The following is a 27,567-nucleotide window of genomic DNA, read 5'->3' as shown; positions in this document are numbered from 1 at the left end:
ATGTGCTGCGTGCAGCAGTGTCGTGCAGCGTGCAGCAGTGAGTAATGCAGCAGTGTGCAGCAGTGTGTGGCATGCAGCAGTGTGCGGCGCGCAGCAGTGTGTGCTGTGCAGCAGTGTGTGGCGTGCAGCAGTGTTTCGTGTAGCATTGTGCGGCGTGTAGCAGTGTGTGGCGTGTAGCAGTGTGTGGCGTGCAGCAGTGTGTGGCGTGCAGCAGTGTGTAGCGTGCAGCAGTGTGTGGCGTGCAGCAGTGTGTGGCGTGCAGCAGTGTGTGGCGTGCAGCAGTGTTTCGTGTAGCAGTGTGCGGCATGCAGCAGTGTGCGGTGTGCAGCAGTCTGTGGCATGCAGCGGCATGCAGCAGTGTGTGGCGTGCAGCAGTGTGTGGCGTGCAGCAGTGTGTGGTGTGTAGCAGTGTGTGGCGTGCAGCAGTGTGTGGCATGCAGCAGTGTGAGGCGTGCAGCAGTGTGAGGCGTGCAGCAGTGTGAGGCGTGCAGCAGTGTGTGGCGTGCAGCAGTGTGCGGTGTGCAGCAGTGTGCTGCGTGCAGCAGTGTCGTGCAGCATGCAACAGTGAGTAATGCAGCAGTGTGCAGCAGTATGTGGTGTGCAGCAGTGTGCGGCGTGCAGCAGTGTGCTGCATGCTGCAGTGTGTGGCGTGCAGCAGTGTGTGGCGTGCAGCAGTGTGCGGCGTGCTGCAGTGTGCGGCGTGCAGCAGTGTGTGGCGTGCAGCAGTGTGTGGTGTGCAGCGGCATGCAACAGTGTGTGGCGTGCAGCAGTGTGTGGCTTGCAGCAGTGTGTGGTGTGTAGCAGTGTGTGGCGTGCAGCAGTGTGCGGCGTGCAGCAGTGTGTGGCGTGCAGCAGTGTGTGGCATGCAGCAGTGTGCGGCGTGCAGCAGTGCGCGGTGTGCAGCAGTGTGCGGCGTGCAGCAGTGTGTGGCGTGCAGCAGTGTGTGATGTGCAGCAGTGTGCGGCGTGCTGCAGTGTGTGGCGTGCAGCAGTGTGTGGCGTGCAGCAGTGTGTGGCGTGCAACGACATGCAGCAGTGTGTGGCATGCAGCAGTGTGTGGCGTGTAGCAGTGTGCAGCGTGGAGCAGTGTGAGGCATGCAGCAGTGTGAGGCGTGCAGCAGTGTGAGGCATGCAGCAGTGTGTGGCGTGCCGCAGTGTGTGGCGTGCAGCAGTGTGTGGCGTGCAGCAGTGTGTGGCGTGCAGCAGTGTGTGGTGTGCAGTGGCATGCAGCTGTGTGCGGCGTGCAGCAGTGTCGTGCAGCATGCAGCAGTGAGTAATACAGCAGTGTGCAGCAGTGTGTGGTGTGCAGCAGTGTGCGGCGTGCAGCAGTGTACGGCGTGCAGCAGTGTGTAGCGTGCAGCACTGTGTGACGTGCAGCAGTGTGTGGCGTGCAGCAGTGTGTGGTGTGCAGCGGCATGCAGCAGTGTGCTGCGTGCAGCAGTGTCATGCAGCATGCAGCAGTGAGTAATGCAGCAGTGTGCAGCAGTGTGTGGCATGCAGCAGTGTGCGGCGTGCAGCAGTGTGTGCCGTGCAGCAGTGTGTGGCGTGCAGCAGTGTTTCGTGTAGCATTGTGCGGCGGGTAGCAGTGTGTGGCGTGTAGCAGTGTGTGGCGTGTAGCAGTGTGTGGCGTGCAGCAGTGTGTGGCGTGCAGCAGTGTGTGGCGTGCAGCAGTGTGCAGCAGTGTGCTGTGTGCAGCAGTGTGTGGCGTGCAGCAGTATGTGGCGTTTAGCAGTGTGTGGTGTGCAGCAGTGTGCGGCGTGCAGCAGTGTGCGGCATGCAGCAGTGTGCAGCATGCAGCAGTGTGAGGCGTGCAGCAGTGTGAGGCGTGCAGCAGTGTGTGGCGTGCAGCAGTGTGTGGCGTGCAGCAGTGTTTCGTGTAGCAGTGTGAGGCGTGCAGCAGTGTGCGGCGTGCAGCAGTGTGCAGCGTGCAGCAGTGTGTAATGCAGAAGTGTGCAATGCAGCAGTGTGCGCAGCAGTGTGTGGCGTGCGGCAGTGTGCGGCGTGCAGCAGTGTACAGCGTGCAGCAGTGTGTGGCGTGCAGCAGTGTGTGGCGTGCAGCAGTGTGTGGCGTGGTTTGTAAACAACAAGAAAAGCGGACATCAAAGGAAGGGTGGGAGGGAACGAGCATATGGGGTGTGAGTTATAACGAAAGTTAATTGTTGTAAGAGGGGATGCAGGAAGTGAGGCCGAGCGAGCGCGCGCTGGTGAAAACAGTTTGCTGCTTTCAAGTCCGATGCCAGATGCCAGATGCCAGCTTCGTGCTTGAATGCCTCACATGCACTGGCCATAAACCGCATTCCTAAGGTCTTGTGCCCCTTATTAAATCTTTCTGAATGCGTGAGGCGGTGCACGCGCAGGAAGTAGCTGGTGGCAAATGGAATGCGCGTGGTTGTGCGCGTAACCGCCACCCGATCCGCCTGGGAAGCCTTTGGGAGCATTTTCTGAAGCCCCTACATAAGTCGATAGCCAGGCGAGACCTAAAAATCACCCGGGAACCCACATGTTACACGCTTGATGAGTGAACTTTTCAAAAGTTGATAGAACCCAAGAAACTTCCACATATATAAAGGTCCACCTCAGTTTAAGGAAGGGGTTGAACTGATCTCCAGACTGATGCATTTTAGCAATGTGATAAGAACAGTGAGCCCTCAGGGCTTTACATGGGGGACGAGTGGATCTGCAGTCAGCTGTCGAAGGGGCATTTCACTTGTGAGCTGCAACCACGTAGCTGGTGGTCTTATTGACTGATTTCAAAATGTTGTCTCTGTTATTAATAATAATAATAATAATAATGTAGCTTATAAAGTGCATAGCTACTCCCAGATGAGTGTCCCAGCGCTTTAGGCCTATGACATTATCTTGTTAAGGTGGATAGGGTGAGTAGAGTAAGCGCTATATAAAACTCAATAAATAAAATAAATAGAGTAGTGGTTGCCAGATGATCGTCATGACAACACCTCTGTGTTTATTGATTGTATCCGTACCTGCTACTCTTTTATGACGCCTGACCTCTTCATCGCTGACTACCTTTAGAGATCAAGCTTAGTATTCTGTTTATTTTCAATGTTGTGTCGTTTGAAAACAAATCTTGGAAATTGATTTTCTGTGACTAGTTTTGTTAGCTCAATTATAACCTACCTTCCCTTCATGTAAAGTGCTCGATTACCCACTAAGGTCATGTTCGCACTATACAAAAAAGTATTAATAAAAATAAACAAATAAATCATGAACCTCTAACTCTAGTCTTTTTCTACCACCTGGACAAGGCACCTGGACAACTAAGCACCTCCTGCGCGTTGTTTATTGAGTGTCAGCAACTGGTTGTGTTCACTTAAAATGATCCTGGAAAATGATTCCTTGGCTTGCTATTGCTTGCTCTTACTCATTGAATATGATTAACAGACTGAAGATATTTCTCATTCATTGATACAGTTAAAGTAATTCAGCAGAGAAAAGAAATGTATAAGAATGAGAAGGAGCTGGAAAAGATTCAGCAGAGGAGACACCTGGATTTCCTGGATATCCTTCTGAGTGCGAAAGTGAGTATTTGAGAGGTGTTTTGCTGTTTATTTGTGGGGTATTTTGCTGTTCTTGAGGGTTTTTTGGAGGGAATAACCACCCCATATAGGCTGCACTTTAATTTTGCCAGTTGTGGAATAAGAATACATTTTATAAATAAATAAATCTCCAGGTAGATCCACATTAATTTTATAATTTCTTATGATTGTTACTGTTCCAGTTTGTCTCATTCTCTAGTCAAAATGTTTGGTTAAGATTCCAGTAGGATCTAATGGACCCAGAAACAAGTAATGGCTGCCACCACTATTTAGGCATTAATTAATTAATTTAACGTGATCTTACTGTGCAGAAGGGGACACCAGTTAATTTGTCACAAAGGGCATAGTGTTATGATATGTATTAAGTGGCTTTTCTTACACATATGTTTGCCTATCAGGCACTTGCTGATATCCACTAAGAGAATGTGCTCTGGTCACGGTATGTAGTAGATTATGAGTAGTGAATTCCACACCCATGGAGTTGGTGAAGAATAAGATCTGCTCCATATCTCCCTGGGCATATTGCAGTGGTGTCATTCGTAGAACCAGAGGCAATCCTTAGTTCTAAGAAGGAAGGGAGCTGAATGTTACACAGTAAAGCAGCACTCACTGCTCTGTGAAATGATTTATATTCTGGTGACAGTCCAAAAACAGAAACCTAGAGCTGCTTTTATGAATGGATACTCCCTCATGGGCTCATTCAGAATCCAAGAGTGAGTACGTCAGTCGCAAGGATGTTTGCACCCAGTTTCACCTTCTGAACTGGCTGCAGATCCCTCCAGATATCTTCTGGTGGAGGTTGTGTGAGGACAGCAAGTCGGAGGAAGGTATTTGTTGGAAAGGCGTCCGCCGGAAGGGGGTTCGATACACGTCTTGCCCACCCCTTTGACCCACCTCTCCCAAGTAAGCCGAACCAGGCGCGCACACCCTGATCTGCACTGTGAACAGAGGGACACTGCAAGTATTCTTTGTAGGACGATAAGTTCTTTTATCGATGATTTCAGGGATCTTTATGACCCAAAGGCAAATAGTACAGCAGTGGCACAACGTACCACAAATCAGTCGTGGGGAATGGGGGTAGCGGGACAGTCTTTCAAGATAGTGTCTCTGCGAAATACCCTGCGGAAGCTCACAATCCTCGAGCTGGAGGGTGTCGTGTCTCTGGGCGATCTCTTATCGAGTCGTCCTCAAGGGGAGCGCCGCGAGTCTCTCAGCAGGCACAGGTGGTCGGAGTTCAGGAGCCGCGATTCCGTCCGCAGGGCTCAGATGGTTCAATAGCTGGGGGGCCGCGAGTCACTCAGCAGGCCTAGGTGGATCAGTGTTCGGGAGCCGCGACCTCGTCCGCAGGGCTCAGATGGTTCAATAGCAAGAGGCCGCGAGTCACTCAGCAGGCCCAGGTGACTTCAGCGTTCAGGAGCCGCGACAGCGTCAGCAGGCTCAGATGGTTCCAGGTCTTCTCTGTCCTTGTACCTCCGGCACCCCTTGTTATACTCCGCTGGTTCTTTGAAGTCCGGAGTGCTCGCAGAGGGGGGACTGGGGTGACGGAGGGGGTTCGGCGGGATTTCCTGCCGCTCACTTCTTTGGTCTTTTCAGGTGGGTCTGGGAGGGACCCCAGACGCTCGGTAGGGGAGGCGCCTGCTCCCCAGGGGCCTGGTGGCCGATTGAGTCCTCCCGGGGAAGGCGACCCGAGGTGTGACTGGGCTGGCGCCTCTGGGTCTGGCTCGAGGGTTCCCGCTCCCTCGGTTGGGCATGCGTGGTAGGGTGTTGAGTCTGTCAGGTCTCTGGCCGGCCCGTGGATCGGGGGTGGCTGGGGCGGCCGGAGTCGGGGATGTCGTGTCTTGAGGGTGGTTGCAGGTTGGCGGGACGATGGAGAGGGCAACGCCGTGAGGCCGGTCTCACAGTATTGCTTGTGGTTACCTAAACTGCACCGTATGATAATGCGTAAGCAGTGTTACTATCTACTTCTTCCACTGGATTTTGAAAACATGCAGTTGGTCTTCTTCAGACTGAGAACCTTCATTTCATTTATTGACGGGTGGTTTCCATGGCTTGTAAAGCTGGTTTTGTGTTACATGTGCTTTGAGCATTTTGAAATAAACTTTAGTGGATCACATACAAACACAATGCCTACCAATCACTTCCAATTGTTCGGGAAGAACAGGCTAATGTTTTTAAGTAGCTGCCTCAAGCAGCACTAATCCAGACCAGGGGCGTAACACAGGCAGCTAGCTTCTGGACAAAGTCGCAGTGAAGATTTCTACATTTGGACTTAGTCTCTTTTTTGAAGCCGAAAATCTCAAGTGCGACAAATGTGGAGGATGCAGCTGACAAGAGTTTCATGAGGCCTGATACCCCTTCTTTGGTGAAGGACTGCTAAACAGGATTTGCTGCTGTGGAGTAGAACATAGTGGAAGCTGCAGCAAAATCAGGCCAACTGGTGATGTGCCTTGCGCAGATAGAGGAACAGGTTGCTTCCGGTCTCCTCTCCGTTCTCAGAGCAGTTTTTAGGGCAAAACTGTTCTTCTAAGTCAAAAGGTTTGGATTTTGATTTGATTTGATTGATGTATTCATAAAGTGCGACTGTCACTCCGAAAGGAGCATCCTGGCACTATGCAGAAGAAGGGAAAAGTAGACAGGTAGAACAATTATATAAGTGATGAGCACAATTCTCCAGAGGATCCGAAGTTTCACGTTTTCAAGGCCTTTCTGAACTGGGTTTCTGTTTTTATCAGCCATAAGTGTGTGGGCATAAGGTTCCAGGCTCGGGTTCCAAGTGCTGCTAAGGATTTACCTCCTCTAGTTTTGTACCTAAAGGTTGGGGGCTTGAGAAGATTTGCTGATGATGATCTAAGTGTCCTGGCCATGATGTAGGGGGTGAACCTGGCTGAAAGATGGGTGGGACCTAGGTTCTTGGATGCTCTGAAAGTAATTAAAAGCACCTTAAATAAGATTCTCTTGTGCATGGGCAACCAGTGAAGGGTTTTGAGGGGTTTGCGAGGTTGTTTTAGCACTAGGTGGACTGAAGTATGGCCACATGGGTGCTTTTAACTGCACCACCAACAGTCCAGGATTAGAGAATCACCACTTAGTGGAATGGGGCTCACTCAAGATGGTTGGAGCCTTTGCTGTCCCTGAGGCTGTGATCAGGAGGCCAGCCAACTAGCCGTTGGAGTCATTCTGGTAGTCTTGGGTTCAAGGAGATGGAACACGCCTCAAGCAGCGTGGCAGGCCTTTGAGGGTACAAGGCAGGCTTCAGGCAGCAAATCAGTTCTTCTAGGTACAGCAAAGCAGTCCTCTGAAGTATACAGCAGGGCACAGCAGTAGGCAGTCCTCTGAGAGTCCTTCTGTAGGTCCAGAAAGTGATCTGAAGAGTGGGCCATAGGAGCCTATTTTTATACCTGCCACCTTCTTTGAAGTAGGAGAATTTCCTAGAGCATTCCTTTTGAAGTGCTTGAAGTTTCCTCCCTCCTCTGTCCAGTCTGGCTGCATTAACAATGTAGTGGTGGCACATCCTTTGTGTGAAGACAGGGCACAGCCTATTGAGTTGCAAATGGGGCTGTGCCTAGCTCCGTCCCACCTTCCTGACAATGATGGCCCATCCAGGCACACCCTTTCCTTTATTGCGCGGCTGTCTAGAAGGAGTAAACAAAGTCCAACTGCCAACTACACCTCATCATATGACTCAGGAACAGAATGCAGGCACCAAATATTTAGGGCAAAAAATGCTAGATTTCTAAAAGGGGCTTTTTTAAAATATATTGTAACTGAACGTCTGACTTTGCCATTAGAGGGGATCTTAAATTACAATTTCTCAGACACCAAACATGAAATCTTTACCTGTTTCAAATAATACACTAACCCTTACTAAATGTAAAAAGGCAACCCAATGTTATCCTATGGTAGAGATATGCCTCACGAATTAGTGAGGTTTTCACTACCAGAACATGTAAAACTTAAAAGTACATATCCAACTTTTTAATTACAATACACTCTGCTCTATGGGCTACTTGGGGACTACCTTAGTGGTGACATATGTAATAAAAGCAGAATCTAAGGCTTGGCAAGGGGGTTAATTTACAAAGCGAGGAAAAAGTTTGGTCTGTTTGCCTGTGACGATCCATATCTATTACAAGAAATTACTTTCTGGTATAACATACTGTGATAAGGTTTCAGTACGGAATAACTGCTAACAACAGTTTTACAAATTTCTAGGATGAAAATGGTGAAGGGTTATCTGATGCCGACCTGCGTGCTGAGGTGGATACTTTCATGTTTGAAGGCCATGACACGACAGGCTGTGCGATACCCTGGACCCTCTACTGCATGGCCGAGCACCCTGAACACCAAGAAAAGTGTCGGGAGGAGATTAAAGAGATCCTGGGAGACAAGGACACAATTGAATGGTATGAAATATCCTCTTTCTACAATTGATAATCATCTTTTCTTACCCATGCCTCCTCTACTCACTCCGCTCTGTCCCTAGGTCGATGGATGGACTTGAGGCGGCCTCTATGTAGTTTTGGATTGTTCGTAAAAATATTGTAGTAAGAAATATCAACTGACGTAAATATTGTGTCCAAAATATTATTTACAAAAATATCGTCCAATTTGGAACTGATTTTCTATTATTTATTCTAAGGATGCAGTAGCAGCTGGTAATTTTAGGAGGGAGGGGGCAGACGGGACACACATACACATACACTCACTCATACATTCACACACACACACTCATTCACAACACTCATTAACAAATATTCAAACATACACGCATCCATTCACCAAATATACATTTTAAAAAAAAATCACATTTATCTGCAGCTCTGCCTCGGAGGTCACAGGAGGGTTGGGACTCAACCTCGTCACAGAGTGGTATGGGTCAATGAGACTGCTGACCCCACCTCACTCTGTGACAAATTGTCACCGATTGACAGTTGACCCTGAGCACTTTAGGGCTTAAAAAATGAAATTCCCTGATCCAAGGCAATGAGTGACCGAGAGGAAGGGCCTCAAAGACCTTTGCTGAAGAGGTCACGCCTACAGGAGCTGTGACATCCTCAGCCCAGCATCAGCTCAGGCAGCCAAAAGCCTGCGCATTGAGCGCATGCCTAGCTCCTGGCTGCCTGACCTGGAAATGAAGAGTGTCGGTAAGACCGACCTTTGCTCAGCCTGACAGACACTGTTCTTGAGGGGCAAAAGGTGAGCAACGTGGCCCCTCAGCCCAAATGGACTGTCTGTGGCTGTAATGAGCTGATATTTTTATAAATGATCGTTAGGGGACGATATTTAGGTTATACAAAATTCTGTCAACAATATTTTAATACCACACCATATTTTTCTGCAAACCTCTAGCCCCAATTAAAAGTAATGCATATTTATCTCTGCAGGTATAGCATGGCCAGAAATAAGGTTTATGGCCATGCTATATCTGCAGACATATCCTCACACACAAATACTGCCATTACAAGCTAACCACCAAGGAATGGGGAGTAACTGTGTAACCTAGTTTCTCTGGGCACAATTCTATGCATAATTCCAAATTGTATGGCAATTATTATTCCCCCATTTACCCCCTGCTTAGAACTCAAGTGAAGAGTTGCTATCTGGGGTCCAGTATATATATCAGGGCTTTGATTTGAAGTGGAGGAAGTCTCTAGAGGTTTCCACCCCCTAGAGGTGTCAGTCATCCTTTTCCTCCCTGCCCTGGCCACAACTTGACTGGGGTCAAAATTGACTAGTGACAAACCCTTTCTGAGTGTGCTCAGGCAATGCCTTTGTGATGTGCAAGTGTGGTAGGTGACAGTTCCTCCCCTCAATAAATCAGAGTGGGCAATCCTGTCAAAACCTACCTTCCCTTTGCCTTACTGTCTGGGAGCAATACACAAAGACCAACTGCCAGCTACATCTAGTCATGTGACCGAGGATTATGCTGCAGCACCAAATGGTTAGGACAAGAAAATAAAAATGTTCTAAAAGTGGCATTTTCAGAATTGTGATTACCAATCCAACTTTACCATTAAAGAGGGCTTTCAATGACAAATCTTTAGACATCAAACTAGACTTGTCTACCTGCTCCCAACTGGGAGTTACAGCTTATTAAATGTAATAAGGTAAATCCAATGTTATCCTACAGGCGAGGTAGGCCTTGCAGTAGTGAAAGACAACGTAAGGAGTTTTTCTCTACCAGGACATGTAAAACTTAAAAGTATATGTCCTACTTTTCAAATACACTACAACCTACCCTCTGGGCTGTTCAGGGCCTACACTAGTGGTGACATATGTATTAAAAAAGAAGGTATAGGCTTGGCAAAAGGTTTATTTTGCCAGATCGAAATGGCAGTTTAAAACTTCACACATGCTGCAATGGCAGGCCTGAAACGTTTAAAGGGCTAGTTGAAGGGTGGCATTTAGGGTACAGGCCCTGGGCACATGTAGCACCACTTTACTGTGGACTTACAAGTAAATTAAATAGGCCAATTGGTTGTAAACCAATTCTATCATGTTCAAAGGGTAGAGCACAAGCACTTTGTTATGTTATGTTATGTTACAGGAATTTATAAAGCGCACGTATACCCGGGGGTGTCTTAGCACTGGTTATCAGTGGTTATCAGTTGTAAAGTATGCATAGTCCCAGAAGCCAAAAAAAACAGGAGGGTGAAGGCAAAAGCTTAGGTATTACCCTGCAGAAATGGCCGAATCCATCAGTAGGTAAGCAGCTACCCTGGTTGGGTCTGTATAACTGGAATTGCCCAAGATGATCCTTTCTGCTTCTGCCAAACAGTCTTTTAGCTTTTCCTCTATGCTCACCAGAGGAGGTTATCCACAGATGCAGTGTAGTATTGACCTGACACTACCCTCATATATCACAATACTGAGACAGTGACATGTAAATATGTATTGCATATGTCACTAGATTTGCAGGTGTCCAGCTGCACTGTATTATTTGGGGACTGTGGTCTTTTGTGTAGCACACTAAGATTTCACAGCAGTAAATATTTTGTTCACGCCTTGAAGGACAGTAACTCAATTGTATGTTAATCTACTTCTAGGAATGACCTTTCGCAGATGACTTATACCACCATGTGCATCAAAGAGAGCCTCCGACTTAATCCACCGGTTCCTATGGTGGGCCGGCAGCTCGCCACACCTATTACATTCTGCGATGGACGCACTTTGCCAAAAGGTCAGCTTTCTTTAAGTCTGCATCATTGCCCTCTGAGATGTGTGGAAATGTTTATAGGTAGGTCTCCATGTGAAGGCAGTGTGTTGTGGTTCTGTGCTGCTATATTGCCCTGGCATTGCTCTTTGTCGCTATGCTATTTCTATTTTATTTATATAGCACAAGCTAAATTATAACGCGCTACTTAAAGTAACACAGTTTCAAAATGGATAATCCAATGATGTAATTCAATGTCAACCAATCACTAAGCAGACTACTCTTCAAGAGGACTCATGTCTTGTCATCCTTCCTCTTCATTGCTGCTCTAGGGGAGGACAACTTGGTATTATGTCTTCGGTTTTTTTCAGAATTTGTATTTACAGAGTACTGTGGCTAGCATTTTTTAAATAGTTTGCTATGGCTTGCGATTATTGTGTTTTCTATCTTTACTCTACATTCATTAGGAAGATGTGGGCTAACAACACTTTCGTCCGAATGATTGTAGAGTAAAGATAGAATCCACAAACTGGAGCTGTCTCGCATTATTGTTTTGAGTTGGGCAACCCATGGGCTAGTATCTTATGCCTAGAGATTCCATCAGTATAACTTGCCCCTTTTTCTCAAAATGACCACCTCAGAGATTGCATAAGTTGTAAGCACTGCAGATATGGAGATAGTTAAGGCTTCGAAGGTTGCAGATGGTAGGTTAGGTATGCTAAACTGAGTAGTTATGGTAGGATTAGTATGGTAGGTACGCATGGAAGGTAGGTTTGAAAGGCAGGTAGATCTGGTAAGCTAGTTTTACTAGGTTAGGCTCCGTAGATAGGTAGGAAATGACAGATAAGATATTGTAGGAATGGTAGATACATGAGATAGTCATGTATGTAAGGAATAGATATGGAAAATAGGTTTGGGAGGGTGTGGTAGCTAGGCATGGTGAGTTAGGCATAGTAGGGAGTTATGATAGGTTAAGTATGGTAGTTATATGTGATAGGTATGGTTTAGGCATAGGTATGGCTAGTGAGATATGGCAGGACATAACCTTTTTGTCTGATATAAATGCTTGCCCTCTTGAATCATTTTCCAAACTCCCTGTTTACACACCATATCATTGTTAATCACTTTGCTTCTTACAAATGAGTGGTTCATGTAGGCATATACCCTTGATATTAATCAAAATAATCTTAATCCTAATCCTAATCTTAGTATGGTTTTTTAAAAAGATCCTCTTTGCTGAACTAATTGACTTAGTTTTAACAGAGCTATGCCATACCCTCAAATTACAGTGCTTTGAAATTAAGACAGAAGATGAAGTTTGCATTGTAAGTGATGAACTGAAAAGGAAATCACAGCAAAGTATTGCATAGGTGAAACTTTTGACAAAGGATCTGCATGATGTTATTCCTTAAGAAAATGTGTGTGCCTGCACATCCTTTCTTTGTGAACAAACACAGCTGTAAATCCAACATGTGATTATGACAGCAAACAAAAAACAAATGAACCCTCAGAGGGAATTAGTGAAAGCACTGTGGATTTATTTTAAGATAGCCTTAGGCATCCAAACAGCAGGCAGCAAAGCCATGAAACAGCATTTAAAATGTCATTGTGCCAGCAAAGTAAATATATTAAACATCACAGCCTGGGTGAAGCTCCATATAATGTTGCATCTGCAGTTTAATTAAAGGACTGCTGAATGTAAATGCCATGGCATTGATGGACAACACATACATGCAAAGGCCAACCATGAAAAACATATGAAGGATGGTGGCTGGAGCTGGCTGACCAAAGCCTATTCTCCCTATTTACTTCTTTAAACTTCCTCTACATATCATTGACAAGAGGTAGCGAAACCTAGAAAGGAAAAGGAAAATAGCTCAACATCTACGTGGTCATCCAGACATAATAAATAGCCAGTACATAAGGGGCAATATAAAATTAATTAAGTTAAAAAAACATTTTGAACCGGGTTTGTCAGTGAAAAGTAATGAGCTATTTTTAGGCAGATGAGAGCAATATACACAGACTATGTGCAGTCACTCAAAGTAAAGGGAGCCAGTAGATAATGTGAGCTGACCAACTGCCTAATGCTGTGGTAGGTGGAAGTAAAATGTGAATGACAATTGAACAGACCAATGAATGAAGCCTGATGTCCGGAAGCCCCTGTATGCATGTATATTTTGCATGAATGATTTAGGAAAGCAATAATCTGGCAAGGCAGTTTACGCTGCCTCAAAAGGCCAGACCTAAATAAGAAGTATATATATTTTTGTTTGCAATTTTAAACTGTGGAGATGGCTGTGGACAGTTCGGCTAAACACAATTGTTAAGATGGTTTTGTCTTGGTTATTGTATTTAATGGGTCTCTGGGCACAGTTATTTTTTTTTTGCCTGAAGCTGAGGGTCAGGGCAGTGCTTAATTTATACAAAGAAATGCGTCCCAGGGCCCTCGTTAGGAGGCCACTGCAACGTGCATCACCTATTGCCCCTGCCAGCAGCGAAAATGTCATACCACCACAACTACCGCCCATCACACTCCTATAAGTGTGACAATTTATACTATTCCAGGTCCCAAAAGCTATAAGAATGGCTTGGGCAGTAGGCATTAGTCTATTTATATTTAGTTAAGAAACAACCGTTGTCGTGCTCATCTCCAACGTAGATAGACAGCACCACATTGTGACAGACTGTTGTAAGTGCTGATGTTGACAATTAAGTGCTGGTGCTGAGCACCAGAAACCACCGGCTCAAATGAAGCACAGGTTCAAGGGTTGCTAAACACATAAACAGAGAAGTATGGCTTTAAAAAATGCAGTTAATTGAAATCTAGAATAAGTTCTGGGAACTCTGTGCCATTTTCATCAAATGAGGACAAGGGAGAAATGTTTAGGAGAGGGCAGAACACCACATATTCTAATGTGAAACGTACAGTGCAAAGTATGATCTAGTCACCCATAAATGCAGCAGTGCGCTCAATGAATATCACAATTAGTACTCTCATTGAAGCTTCATTTGCGAAGCGTATTGCTAATTTTGCTCCTTTCCCTCTTGTATGGCCTCTTGCCAACGAGAGTTATGGTCTGGAGAACGTCTAGAAGGGTATCCATCTTTGCCCTGGATTGGCCTAAAATAAAATGATAATAAAATAATGTTCGAGGCATATGAGCTGCAGATTACACACTGTGCATAGATCGCCATCTGGTGTTGGGCCCGGATGTTGCAGTTGTTTTTCTCTTGGAAAGTCTTTGGAAGTCACAAGGTATGTGACTCCTCCTTTGGATCATAGTGCGCATGGGCTTCGGCTCCATCATCAGAATGTTTTTTTCTGCCATCGGGCTCGGATGTGTTCTTCGCACTCCAGTTCGGAACTGCCTCCACCCCCACCCAGTGACTTCCCTCCACTTCCCCCAGACTCTTCCACTCCAGTCGGGGGCAGACTCCACAATTTCCTTCCTGTCTGGGCTACCATCACCTCAAACAGATGGGTGCAACAGATAATTCAATCAGGCTACTGTCTAGAGCTAACATCTACCCCCCCCAACCATTCCACCCAAACAGAGCCCAATGTCACAGGAACATTTGTCACTTTTAAAGCAGGAGGTGATCTCCCTCATACAAAAAATGCAATAGAACCAGTTCCAACCCACCAACAAAACAAGGGAGTTTACTCCCTATATTTTCTCATACCAAAAAAGGATGCTCCCATTCTGGACCTCAGACCCCTAAACCAATACATACACTCAGACCACTTTCACATGGTCACACTCCAGCAGGTGCTTCCTCTGCTCTCCCAAAAGGACTTCCTGACCACCATAGACCTCAAGGACGCCTATTTTCACATTCCCGTTCACACCGCTCACAGGAAGTTTCTCAGATTCGTAGTGGATGGTCACCACTACCAATTCAAAGTACTCCCCTTCAGAGTCACCACAGCGCCACGAGTGTTTACCAAGTGCCTAGCAGTAGTGGCAGCACACCTGAGAAGACAACACATCCACGTCTTCCCATACCGAGACGACTGGCTCATAAAAGCCAGCTCATACAACCAGTGTGTACAACACACTCACGCCACTATCCACCTACTTCACGACCTAGGCTTCACAGTAAACTACGCCAAGTCCCATCTGCATCCCTCCCACGTACAACAATACCTCGGTGCCACCATAGACACCTCAAGAGCGTTAGCCTACCCCAGTCCGGCGAGGATAGCAAGCATACAAGCTCTTCGCACCAAATTTCAACCACAACACTCTCTTCCAGCCCAGTTGTTTATGCAATTTATAGGGATGATGGCCTCTTGCATATTCATAGTACCTCATGCAAGACTCCAGATGCGTCCTCTCCAAGAGTGCCTAGCACGCCAATGGAACCAGGCTCAAGGTCAGCTAACAGATCTGGTGTTGGTAGACGGTCGTGCCCATCGCTTTCTGCAGTGTTGGACCACCAAAAACCTTTCCAAAGGGCGACCGTTCCTAGAGCCGGTTCCTCAAATAGTTCTCACTGCGGACGTATCGCTCTCCGACTGGGGAGCTCATCTACTACATCACACCATGCAGGGCAAGTGGACACCGCAACAAAAGTAACTCCACCTCAACCATCTGGAGTTACTTGCCATATTTCTAGCCCTAGAAGCCTTTCAAACACACGTCTCAGGCAAGGCTTTCTTAGTCCGCACAGACAACATGGCAGCAATGTACTACATCCAAAAACAGGGCGGCACACACTCTCTGCAGCTCTCTCAGCTAGCACAGACCATATGGAGGTGGGCCATACCTCAAAACATTTTTCTCCTAGCCCAACATGTCCCAGGAGTCCAAAACACCACTGCAGATCTGTTGAGCCGTCAAACTTAGCAAATTCACGAGTGGGAACTTCATCCACAAGTTCTTCAACCATTCTTTCAAACGTGGGGGCAACCACAGATAGACCTCTTCGCCACCCATGAAAACGCCAAATGCCCAAGCTTCGCCGCCAGATATCCACACCCATTGTCGAAAGGCAATGCGATATGGAGGAACTGGTCAGGCAGATTTGCGTACGCTTTTCCACCTCTCCCACTCACTCCATTAGTGGTGCGCAAACTACAGCAACATTCCCTAACTCTCATCCTATTTGCTCCAACTTGGGCCAGACAACCGTGGTACACCACATTGCTGGAATTCTCCGTAGTTCCGCACCAAAAATTACACCTCTCTCCACGCCTCTTAACCCAGTACCAAGGAGAGATCAGACACCCGAACCCAGCTCTGCTCAACCTTGCGATCTAGCTCCTGAAATCCTAGAATTTGGTTACCTTAATCTTAATCTGGTCATCTTACATCATACATCGACACTTCAAAGTTTCTTCACTACAACAAGACCCATTGATGAGGCTGATCTTTTGTCATTGATTTTAATTACTACTGAATTCATGATTTAGCTACCAGATCATAAGATCGTTAATTTGTGGCATTGATGGACTCTTTGAAGCTTCTTCAAGCACTTCAAAGGACAGTCTTTGGACTAGATCCGGCACTTAATATGAACTCATTTAATTTAAACACACTTCTGTGTATTTGGTCGTATCAATTTCTGATTACATTTGACAACCCTAGAAGGCAAAGTAAAACAAGCATTGGCATAGCCAATAGGTCTCGCCTTTGGGACCTTATAAGTATTTAATTATGCAGCACAATATCATTGGTGCAACATCAACTGTTGCATGGCTAAACACTTATAAATTCACAAAGGCGAGACCTATTTGCTATGCCAATGCTTGTTGCTGCCTGCTGCTGTTGAAGTGATACTAACGAGGTGCAGGCCCTGCACAGGCAGTGTTAATATTGTAAAAACAACAAAATAAAACATTGATACAACAACATTATGCATTATGAGTCATAGTTTGCCTTTTCTTCCTACATAATTTGTTTCTCTCCTGCCACCCTACCACATAATTCCAGCAGACCCTTTCTATAATCAATAGCCTCAAAGACAAGGTCCCACGTTATCATCAAGTATCTGACGAATAGCAAATAGCTTTAATGAGCAATCTTAACATGCCCTGGTGCCTTTCCACACCAAATGTACAATGAAAAGAAGAGATGGTTAGAGTACCAGGCATTGTGGTGGGACTGAGACCAGATACTGAGAAGTTCATGGCCGCAAAACAAGTCACTACCTGCACTGTACAACTATGTGAAGGAGAACTGTCTCATGCTAAGGCCTGACCCAGCTCACCCGTGGCCTTCTGTGCAGGACGGATGCGACTCTGCGAACAGCAATAGCATCATGTGCAGGCTAGGCAGTGCGAGTTTCTACAGCACCAGTCTGCTCATTTTCGGGCTGCTCATTTTCGGGCTGCGTGGCTCGACAGTAAAACGGGACAGTGCAAGTGACCTGCTGCATGCCACAGGCATTACAATTTAATCTGCTGTCAAGAAAAAATATTGCTGGAATCGGATAGTAAAATGTCACGACGGTTCATGTATTTGTTGCGTCAAACTTCACATAAACTGCAGATCACACATTCCAATCCTCATAATAGGCCAGTAAGTTATGTGCCCGTTTCAACAAGTAAACACGTTAAGGAGTCCTTTATTCTTTTGCAGGATTTTGTCTTACACAAAGGGAGTCCTTATGCAAGTACACATTACCTGGGGATGACAGATCGTTTGCTTATATGACTTTTCTGTGGAATTCTGTTAAAGCTAAGCTAAACTCAGAAGACTTGCATAAACAGCCGAGACAGGCCCAGAGATTGCAAATGCCTATACACATACGCATTCTTGCAGAGCCAGGCAGGAGCTTTCTTACAAAGTCATTAGAAACGGTATTAAAACAGAAACAAAATAGATAAAACAAACCTCTCCAGGAGACAACGAAATGGGTGAGGCAAACTTAAGATAAATAAAACAGTCGGTTCCGGGTAATATGAGAATAGAAAGCAAGGGCAGACATGTGTCTGCTCTGCTCCCCACATCCCGCAGGAGGGGACTACAGAAGCTAAAAAGCAAACGGCCCTAGCACTCCAAGCGCAGCTGGCTCAAGTAAACGTCCACACCCGTTGCAAAACCAGTAGAACAAATGTCTAGAGCGCTTCTATGACTAATACAGTATTAAACTCTGTGGAAATTAGCTATCACGTGGTTTGCGTGGCGTCTTTCAAAGCAACAGCACCAGACTAGAGGAAACGGAGATGGTGAAGGGGCTTTTCCAATATAAACATGTAATGGTTCAAAAGAATTTCACAAGGTACACTAGCAGATTATGGCAAATATGTTTACTGGCCAGGCCAGGCCGCTCGCCTGGGCAACTCTGACAGGCCGAGAAGTCATAAACACCATGGAAGAGAGGGGGGATTAAACAGGCAAAGAAAATGGCCAATAGCAGTTCTGCGAGTTTTAACTCCAATTAGAGATAAGACTAGAGGCAATATAGTAAGACTGGGTGAGAAGCAATGAGTTCTATGTTACAACGTAAAATGTGGCTGTGGGGATGGACTGACAGCGGTGCGACAGGTGAGGAAGCCTGTGGAAGTGTGACGCCAGAAGTGAACAACCTGCAAGGCATTGCAGGAGTCAAACCATTCTAGGCGGGCAGTAACTGAGAAGAGACTGTGAAATGTATCGACTGTGCTGAGGAAAAACAGACTCCATGTTCCTTAGTGGGAAAGTGAGGAAGGACAGACTGAGGGCTTTTCCGTCTGAACCGAGGAAAGACAGGCAATAAGGGCTTATAAAGTTACTTTGTTCCTCTAAGCGCTCTGACAAAACCAAGGGAGTATGAGGGGAAACAGCAGATGGCAACATGTGCAGTGAGCACAGGCTGCGTGGAGGTGCTAGAGAGAGGACGCATGTGAAAAGAAGCTGCCCTCAGTCTGGAATATGATAGACTGTCTGCTTCGAGGGGGGACGGTCTGCAGTGAACGAAAGAGTTTGGTCAGCAGCACTGGGGAGGGCAGCTACACAGGTTCCCATAGAGACGGTGTGATACCGGTAATGCCAAACCCGGAAGAGAAATTTGAGACCAGGCGCGTCAGTGTTTGGAGAGCCCGCAGCCCTCAGACATTGCCAGCATTGTCCTCATCACAGAGACCACCAGCACGAAACTATGATTGTACTCAAACATTCCAAAGAAAAGCCCACCACTAAGAGACACTAGCAGACTATGGCAAATAGTTTACTGAAGTACAATGAAAAACGGAATAATATCGGTCAGGTCTACGAGAACGGTAATGGCGTGAGTGCCAAGTCAACAAGCATTGGCAGCGCGCGCGCGCCCCTAGCGCTCAGTATAGAGGGGGGGGGGGGTGGAGGCCAGCAGAGTGACACGATCTGTGGTGGGGGAGGGAGTTGAAGCGCTGAGAGAGCATGCAAGGCTTAATGAGCCTTGACAGAAACCCACATTGCGGCTGCGCGCGTGCACGTGCACATGCACGCAAGCATTAGGCCACAGGCACCACTTTTAAAAGCCCGTTTACAAAATTTCTCGTAAAGAAGCGCATGCGCTGGCTCAGCGAGACCTAAACACTACTAAAACTAAAACTATTTTTTTACAGAAACGGCACCATATTAACTCTAAAACTATGCTGTTAACTCTCCCCAAAACAGTTCCTGCTCTGAGTTACGCTGCATCTTCAGAGGACCAGGGGTTTCCACAGTGGTTACGGAAAGCGAGTGATGTACGTGCTTTTCTGGTAACAGCGATAGCCAGTCCCTTACTTATTGCAAAAACTAAGATGCGAAACCGCATGGAGCGCCAATGACATGAAGATTACAATGAGGATAGTAAAATCAAGTTCAGAGCTGGCTTAATAGACTACAAGAGCAAATTAATTCAAATAAAACCTACACACTACTTTAACAAAATTAATATTTTTTATATTTATAAAATCATGTATGAGCTTTCATCAGATGAGGGAATTACTCAGAGTTCATCTACGATGCAAGAATTTTGAGACAAATTAAATGACTTTCTCTGAAACAAAAAAGAACTAATCAAAAATTGCATCATCCCTAATTCCACTACCAGGGAAGTAGTGTACTTGACGGAAATTCTTCCTGCCTTTCATGAGTTAGATCAAGATTGGTTACTAGAACTGATGGTGAAAGTTGAATCTGGTTCGACACTAGACCTTTGTCCTCCAGCAATTTTAAAGACCATTTTAACTGCAATAAATAAGCCCTTTACCCAGCCTGCTGAATACATCTTTAACTCAGGGCATAGGACCTGATTCTTTTACAAAATGCGCAGGTAGTTCCCTTACTAAAGAAGCAAGGCGAAGATCCAACAGTTCTAAAACAATATAGGAATTGCTTCCTTTAGAAGCCCATTTGGCCAAGGAAATCTGCAGACATTTGCAGAACGGTAATCTTCTTCATCTTCAAGCAGAGCTCCGTCCAATACACAGTACAGAATCTGTGACGTCATCGGTGGTGGAAGATCTAAGATGGGATGTTATAGAGGGTTAGTCTCCACACTATTATACTTTGTTTTTTTAAACATATTTTATTGATTTTATAAACAGGAGTAGAATAGCCTCAAGTTGCATTTCGAAGTACCGTAGAAGTACAACAGCCTCAAGTCACATTTCGTAGTACCGTAGAAGTACAATAGCCTCAAATTACATTTCGTAGTACTGTATAAGTACAACAGCCTCAAGTCACATTTCGTAGTACCGTAGAAGTACAATAGCCTCAAGTTACATTTCGTACTACTGTATAAGTACAACAGCCTCAAGTCACATTTCGTAGTACCATAGAAGTACAATAGCCTCAAGTTACATTTTGTAGTACCGTAGAACAACAGCCTCAATTTACATTTCATAGTACCGTAGAAGTACAAAAGCCTCAGGTTACATTTCGTAGTACCGTAGAAGAACAATAGCCTCAAGTTACATTTCATTGTTGCATAGAGGTACAATATTTGACAGGAAGTTCAGCATCTAGAGAGAGAGTATAGTATAGCCTCAAATGGGGGCTCTGGGTTCTCCACTAGTTTACTTCATCTGTCTGCTGCTTTTGACATGTTCGAGCACAATATGTGGAGTCTTCTGGATTCCAGGAACTCCCACTGAACTTGATAAAACCTTTTTTTGGAAGACTGAGTACAGGCAGTCCAGTTCTCGCATTTTTCAGCAAAAGCAGGGCAGATCACAAGTGAGGTCTCTCTAGGGTCATCCTTGTCCCCCATTTATTTGATGTATATGCTAAGCCCTTGAAAGAAGAACTAGCTCCTAGAGGGTGTAGACTCTAAAGATTCCCAACTTGTGCTTAGCCTGTTGGCACAATGGCCTCTCAATTAGCGTTCAAGGACAAGATGTGCTTTGTTTGGAACTGGATGAGCACTAACCATCCGAGAAGAAATGCAGACAAAACAGAGGTAATAATGTTAAACAACAAGGTGAGTCTCAGGAACAAATGCCATAAGAAATGGGTGCGGATTCCGAGAACAGAAGAACTGCAAAATGTCTTAGAGTATAACCTGTATGTAACCTGTATAACCTGTATACTTCAGGTTGGATCATTGGCCTCTGAATGCATCTATATATTGAAGATGATCAGGAAAATAGTCCCTTCTTTACTATGCAAGCTCGAAAAAAAAAGGTAATTATGGGCTATTTTATCTAGACTGGGTTATGCCTATTCCATTTACTTGGGACATCCAAATAGTATAAATTACAGACCGCAAGTAGTTTAAACGGAATATAAACTTCCTAGAGGTGATTCCTCTGTTGCAGCAATTTCATTTTTTACCTGTAAAACAGAGAATCCAATTTAAAATCTTTTGCCTCGCATACAAGTCTTTAAGGGGATTGACACCCAATTTTCTGGCCAGGAGAGTCAAACAGTAGGCACATTCATGCATTTTTAGGTCATACTCCAATTCTTTGACAGTATCTAGATTTTGGTAAAAGCGGATGGATGAGGGCGGAGGGGGGGATGGAAACAGTTTCTCTGTACAGACAGCATATCAGTATGGAGCTCTCTCCCAGGCCATTTCTCTAAGCTCTTCCAGCCTGAAAACATGGTTATTTTGTCAGGCTTAGCGCTGTTGATTAAATATTTATTCCTTTTGATTTGCAGACACTGCTCTTCTTAAGTGCCAATAAACCACTGATGAAAAGTGCGCTCTACCAAGTATACTTAACAGTATAGTTAACATAATAAACTATAACAAATAGAAACAGTCTAAGAGAAATGTGCCACAAAGGTGCATTCTTTCCATGATAAATTATATTACTTGACGAAAGCATGCCCTGAGGTTGTGAAGAATTGCCCACTTCACATCATATATATGTGGTGCTCATTAAGGTAGTGTGTCAGGCCGACAAAAAATTAAAATATTTACTACAACAATGGGTTTCTACCTGGCAGATAATTCAGTTACACATGCCAATGCTATTGTGCCCACTAGCTATATTTGTATTGGGGGGACAAAACTTTGAAATTAAAAGTATGGTCACACTGAACACAAAATAGTTTTGAAATGGGTAAAAGTCTTTCCGTTACTCAGTTGCCTACTAAATTGACCATGTATTGCACCTGGCATCGTTTAGAATGGTATCAGACATGAAGACATCGATGCAATGAGATGCCACTTTCGGACTCCCGACTTACTCCGAGCTTTTGATTTTTTTTCCAAAATATCTTTGCACCTGGTTCTTCCCCCACTCTGGAAAGAAGGATCACATAGTCGGTGCTTGGATAGTTCTCCTGCCTTTAGAGGTCACTCACAAAGGGGGAAATAGCTTTCAGAACATTTTTGGCCTTTGAACATAAAAAGATTCTGAAAGCAGCAGACTGGTCCTATGAATCTACCTTTTGTACATTTTATCACAGGGCACTGGTTCCAATATCTCAAAATGTGATTGATAGGCTTTAAACCTGCCAGAACCAACCTCAAGTATTGCAATAGATTCTAAAATCTCCCGCTCGAAAGTGAAATGGAGGCAAGTATTATGCCTCCTGAACATTCCCTTCATAATTTGTTCACTTTCAAGTTAGATTTTAGGAAGAAATGTTTCAAGATCTGGAAGATATTATGTTAAAGATTACAGTTCTTTACAGTACGCCAATAGTTTATCACTCTCAAAGGATTGCCTTCTCAGTAATTGGTTGACAAGAAGTGAGATTATTTGGACATGAGAGACTGGACTGTGAAAGCTTGTGGTTTCCGTCTCGCTTTGTCAGCCATTTTGAAAGTATTTTTTAACTTATCTTTGCAGCTAGATTTTAATGCTCTGAGGTAAAGTTCTAATTTTCGCCTCTGTGTCCTGACTAGATTCTAACCCCCATGTAACATTAGTTTGAAAGAAATTACATTATGTAGAAAATATTTCTTTCATCTTACACTGGCATTCCAAATTGAAACTGTATTTGCTCATGTTAAATTAAACTCACCATTAAACAGATTCGAAGAGTAGGTGCTAAGATAAGTGCTTTAGGATGTGTGGAGTTCCTTGTTATAAGGGTTTTATGAGCACTTAATACAGATATAAATTGTGATTAGCTTAGATAAGATTAGAAAAATTGTCTGGGTTTAGCCTTTTTACACTCACATATTATTTAGTGCAGGAAATGCCTCTTTTGCCATGATCACCTCAGGTTTGTGGATTGATGCTGCCCATCCGTACCTTCAGGCTGCCCTGCACCTGCACCAGGCCATACCTTTTAGGAGAAGGCTTACCATTTTTTATTAATGGTCTCGTCCAGGGACCCCATTACCTTCTCGAGGGCCCTGTTTATTAAGCCCTCCAATTTATCCTCCATTCTGTTTCCCAGGGATTCTACAGATATGTCTGTATGTGTAAAACAACAAAGGAAAGTAAAAATAGTAAAATTCTGACAGCAATAAGTTTGCCCTCATAAGGATGAAAGATGAGCGGCTCTAAAATCAGCTGTTCCCTAAAGCTAACGGAACTACAACTGCCAGAAAACAATCTATATGGTGACCAATGAGTTAAAAAGGGCACTATATTAACTTTTGCGTGGCGGTCCGAAATGTCTAATATGGCGGCCGGCTTGCACTTAGCATGTGTGGCCGTCTGCCAAGGACCTTTCCTTTAAAATCTGTTGCCCACAATTTTTTGTTCTCTCCCTTTTGGGTAGTGCGGTTGTAGCTCGCCATTTGATGAAGAAAAAAATTATCCTTGATGCTCCGGCAGCTGCTGAGAAGCGAGTGGGAGCGATAGAGGGGCAGTGTTGGTTGCCTGGCAACAGCAAGAGCAGGTAAGCGAGCCCGCTTATGTGGCTGATCGAAAGAAAGTCATCTGCTGCTATAGAAACAGCAGCGTGGAGCCGGCTTTCAGTAGAAAGTCGGCCCGCCATGTAATTATTTTTCAGTCTGAAAAAGCTGACAAGGCTATGCCGGGTGAGGAGATGCTCTGACACAGGGAAACAAAGCCACCATCCTGGCAGGAAAAAATACCCTCTGGGCACAGTAACTAGGAAAGAGAGCCCTCCTCCCCAAGGAAAGAAATAAGAAACTATGTAAAGTAAGAGGATTTAACCAATTAAGTAAAAATAATCATGGCGGAAGGTGAGGTGGAAAGAAGTACACAAGTGTACTAAATATAGAAAGCAGTATAAGAAAAAAAGTAGTATTGATCCTGTGAGCAGCAGCAACAAAGAAGCCTGCGTGTGGGGAGACTTTATCCCTTGTTAGAATGTTCTTGAAGTTCTATATTCTTCAATTGCTACTGCTGCAAAAAATTACTAACTGCAACCCTGTCAGCCGCGTTTCTCGTTCACATGTGACAGTTCACCAGAAGGGGTTGGCAGGTGGCCGCCCCCAGGAAACGAAATTGTTATTTGTGGGAAAAATTTACCTCCACCCTCTGTTTACTTTTCCCCCGCCCTTTCCTCCTGTCCGTTAAGAGGAAGATGTGTCATGTTGTTATCCACATTGTCCCCTCTCCCCCACCGTACCCGCCCTTCCCCCCGTCGTCAGCTGTACGTTCTGGAATGTTGACAGACAACTGATGATAGCAGAGATCGGATGCTCCTCTCTTAGCCTCCTTGTCTTTAAAAAAAAATCTAGCTTTTCTGCCAACCAGGCTGTAAAAAATCTACATTTTGTGAGCTGATGCTGCTTGCTTTTTTACTCTGTGCATTGGGACTCTGTTAACCAAGCCCCAGTACATGTGCCTTGAAACCTGAAACATGTCAAACTTGGCTGCACTTCCAATTGGCACTTTAAATTAACTATAAGTACCTAGAACAAGGTACAAAGTGTACCCAGCTCTTGTAAGTTAAATTTCACTATTGGACTGCAGCACAAATTGTGCTGCCACCAAAGTAATAATACAAAACATGAATGCAGGCCTGTAACTTGGCTGTGCAGGTTTAAATCACAAATCCGGCCTTTCAAACAACCTTTTTTTGACAGACCTAAACCCTCCTTTTAAATGTCAATATGTCACCCTTGAGTTTCCTTAATGTCCAATAAGGTAGGATGCATGGCATTTAAAAGTATGACATGTGAAGGTTTAATGTAAAACATGTCTGTACAGTGACAAGGCCTCAAAAGATAGTTTCACTGTAGGAGGGTTGGTTATTCCGTAGGGAAGAATTTGGAGGTAGTATTAAAATGAAATAAAGCTATCTCTGCGTAGGAACCAGATAAAAACCTAATTCTTGGACTTTTTAAACAATTTGTTACAAATCGAATTAATTGGTAAAGTCACATTTGTACAAAATATTTCACAAAGATACTTTTAAAAACTCATGTCTAGCATGCCTAAAGTTTTTAAGATCCCACTTGCATGAGCTTTTAACTGTCAGCTAGGAATCAAATAGCTCTATGATTAGGTGTAAACCTGCTCCCAGTGGCCTGGGATGTGGGTAGGTGGTCTGTTCCCCTGACAGAATGACCATCTAGGCAGTGCCCATGAAGTTAAATATCTTCAGAAAGGCCTACCCTGTTACAGGCAGATGTAGCTAACACCTGGGCCTGCCACCTCTTGTGTCCTTTAAGCCTACCAGGCACCAATCCTAGTGGGAGAGGAGATGCCATCAGAACTGGTTTTGTGTCACCACAGAGGAGAGGTTGCACATTTCCAGGCCCACACATCTTGAGTGGACACAGGAGCTCCGTACAAAGGAGGAAAGGATCTACCATCTTGGTTTCAGGTAGAGAGGGGCACTGTGGAATTGTTTGCCGCAGGGCACACAAGAGTAGCTGCGAAATTGGGTAGGGTTATCTCTGGGATTTTTGTTCCTATTGGTTAGGGAGGGGCAATGAGTCAACCCCACCCACAGGTTAGTAGGAGGCATAAATGTGTCATCTTTGGGCGCCCTTTTCAGAAAACTACTAGTTCTGTGAAAGACAGAAGCAGGACTGCACCTGCTGTTGAGACCTATGAGGAAAATATTATAGGCTAGTGCTGCTCCCAGCTGTACCCAGGACAAAGAAGTAGACTCCAAGGGTCAGTTGCCTGACATCCTGTTAAGCTACAGGGTCACAAAAGTTGCAAGAAGCCCACCCTAATGGAAGAACTCAGCTGAATAGTTCCCAATGGTCCTGCCCTAGACCCTGTTGGTGGTTTCTGTTGGAGTGAGTTCTGACCCCCCTGCCTTGGAACCCTTGGCTGGTGCCAGAGTGTACTCCTCCTGCCAAAACCATGAAACCTGGATCTTTGAAACATCATACAAAATGTTTGCGTGGAAAACCATCAGTGGACCAGGAGCAAACTGTCAGCCGATCCACTGAAGGTGCATAACTAGTGGGCTTGACTTTGCCACAGCTGCCACTATCTTTTTCTCCACAGCAGCAAATCTATTTCAGCGGGTCAAATGCCGACCAGCATCGTATGAAGACAAACCCTCTTCAACTACATCCTGCATCCTTGCATCACTGAAGAAATATGACTTTCATAATTGAGTCTAAGTTCAAAGGTAGAACTAATCACCAGGCCTGACACTGAGTAGCATTCAATAAATGTCGACAACTTCCTGGATGCTAACTTCAGACCTTCCTGCTCACAGCTTTTTCTGCCTTGATCAGCTGCTTTACCGAGACCTTGTCCTTCATCAATCTGTCGATGGCAAGACCTTCTTCAGTTTCAGTCTGTAACCTTGCCCTTCTGAGGATTCTACATTATTGAAAACATTTTAAGCGTGAAAGTAACTTTTTGACTCGGACCAATCCGAGCTGTGTACCCGACTTATGCTTCATAGTTGTCAGCCTAAAACCTTACCCTTGTCTCAGTCCAGCATGACCAGGTTTGTGCAGTTTGTGGTTTTTGGTGCTATTTCTATTTAAAACTTTAAAATTCATATCTCCGGTTCCTCCTATTGGATTTTTGTTATTTTGGTGTCATTTCAATCATTAAAATATTCTCTATTTTTATAATTTAGGGAGGGATTATCATTGTGTTTTTGACTTTTTTGTTACTCTAAATGCATTACACATTATCTTAAATTTAGTCTGTGTGGCCTCGGCTGTTGTTACCAGGGTTTCAGTCAGTAGCAGCCGGTGTGTGGATAGGGTGGAGGGGCACTTAATGTGGTGGGATGGGTTGATGGACAGACGATTGCAAGAAACACACAAAATACATTTTAAACAAAAACATACCTGTTGCGTTGTGCCCCTCTCTACCACAGGCACAGGCTCCCAGAGTCCACTGTGGGCAGTCCTGATGCTGCTTTCATGCTGCTGCAGTGTGACTGTGAGCCTATGCCTGCTCTCTCCAACCCAGCAACACAGCTCGGGTTGGAGCGCGCTTCAGCGTGCATGGTGGTCTGGCTGGTCTTAGACAGTCGGCCAAACCATCATGCACACTGAATAGCAGGGCAAAACAGTCCTCCACTAGTCTGTCATCCCCTGGCCCCGTCCCCAAGCCTCGGCTCCGAGAGAAAAAATAAAATGGTAAACAAGG

At 45.1% G+C, this 27,567-nt stretch overlaps 1 protein-coding gene across 3 annotated transcripts in view; it reads left to right on the top strand.

Annotated features, from left to right (window-relative positions):
• LOC146835037 (cytochrome P450 4B1-like) overlaps positions 1-27,567 on the top strand; it is a 276,047-nt gene that overhangs the window by 190,492 nt on the left and 57,988 nt on the right. For all 3 annotated transcript variants that reach the window (XM_085602698.1, XM_085602699.1, XM_085602697.1), the window contains 3 exons: positions 3,432-3,538; positions 7,769-7,959; positions 10,603-10,736. In XM_085602698.1, coding sequence (XP_085458824.1) covers positions 3,432-3,538; positions 7,769-7,959; positions 10,603-10,736 — 432 coding nt within the window. The remainder of the gene's footprint in view (positions 1-3,431; positions 3,539-7,768; positions 7,960-10,602; positions 10,737-27,567) is intronic.

Source organism: Triturus cristatus, chromosome 4_2, assembly GCF_964204655.1.
Source record: "Triturus cristatus chromosome 4_2, aTriCri1.1, whole genome shotgun sequence".
NCBI classification, from domain to species: Eukaryota; Metazoa; Chordata; class Amphibia; order Caudata; family Salamandridae; genus Triturus; species Triturus cristatus.
Note: the sequence above shows the minus strand (reverse complement) of the source record. Positions and strands in the feature narration are given on the sequence as shown.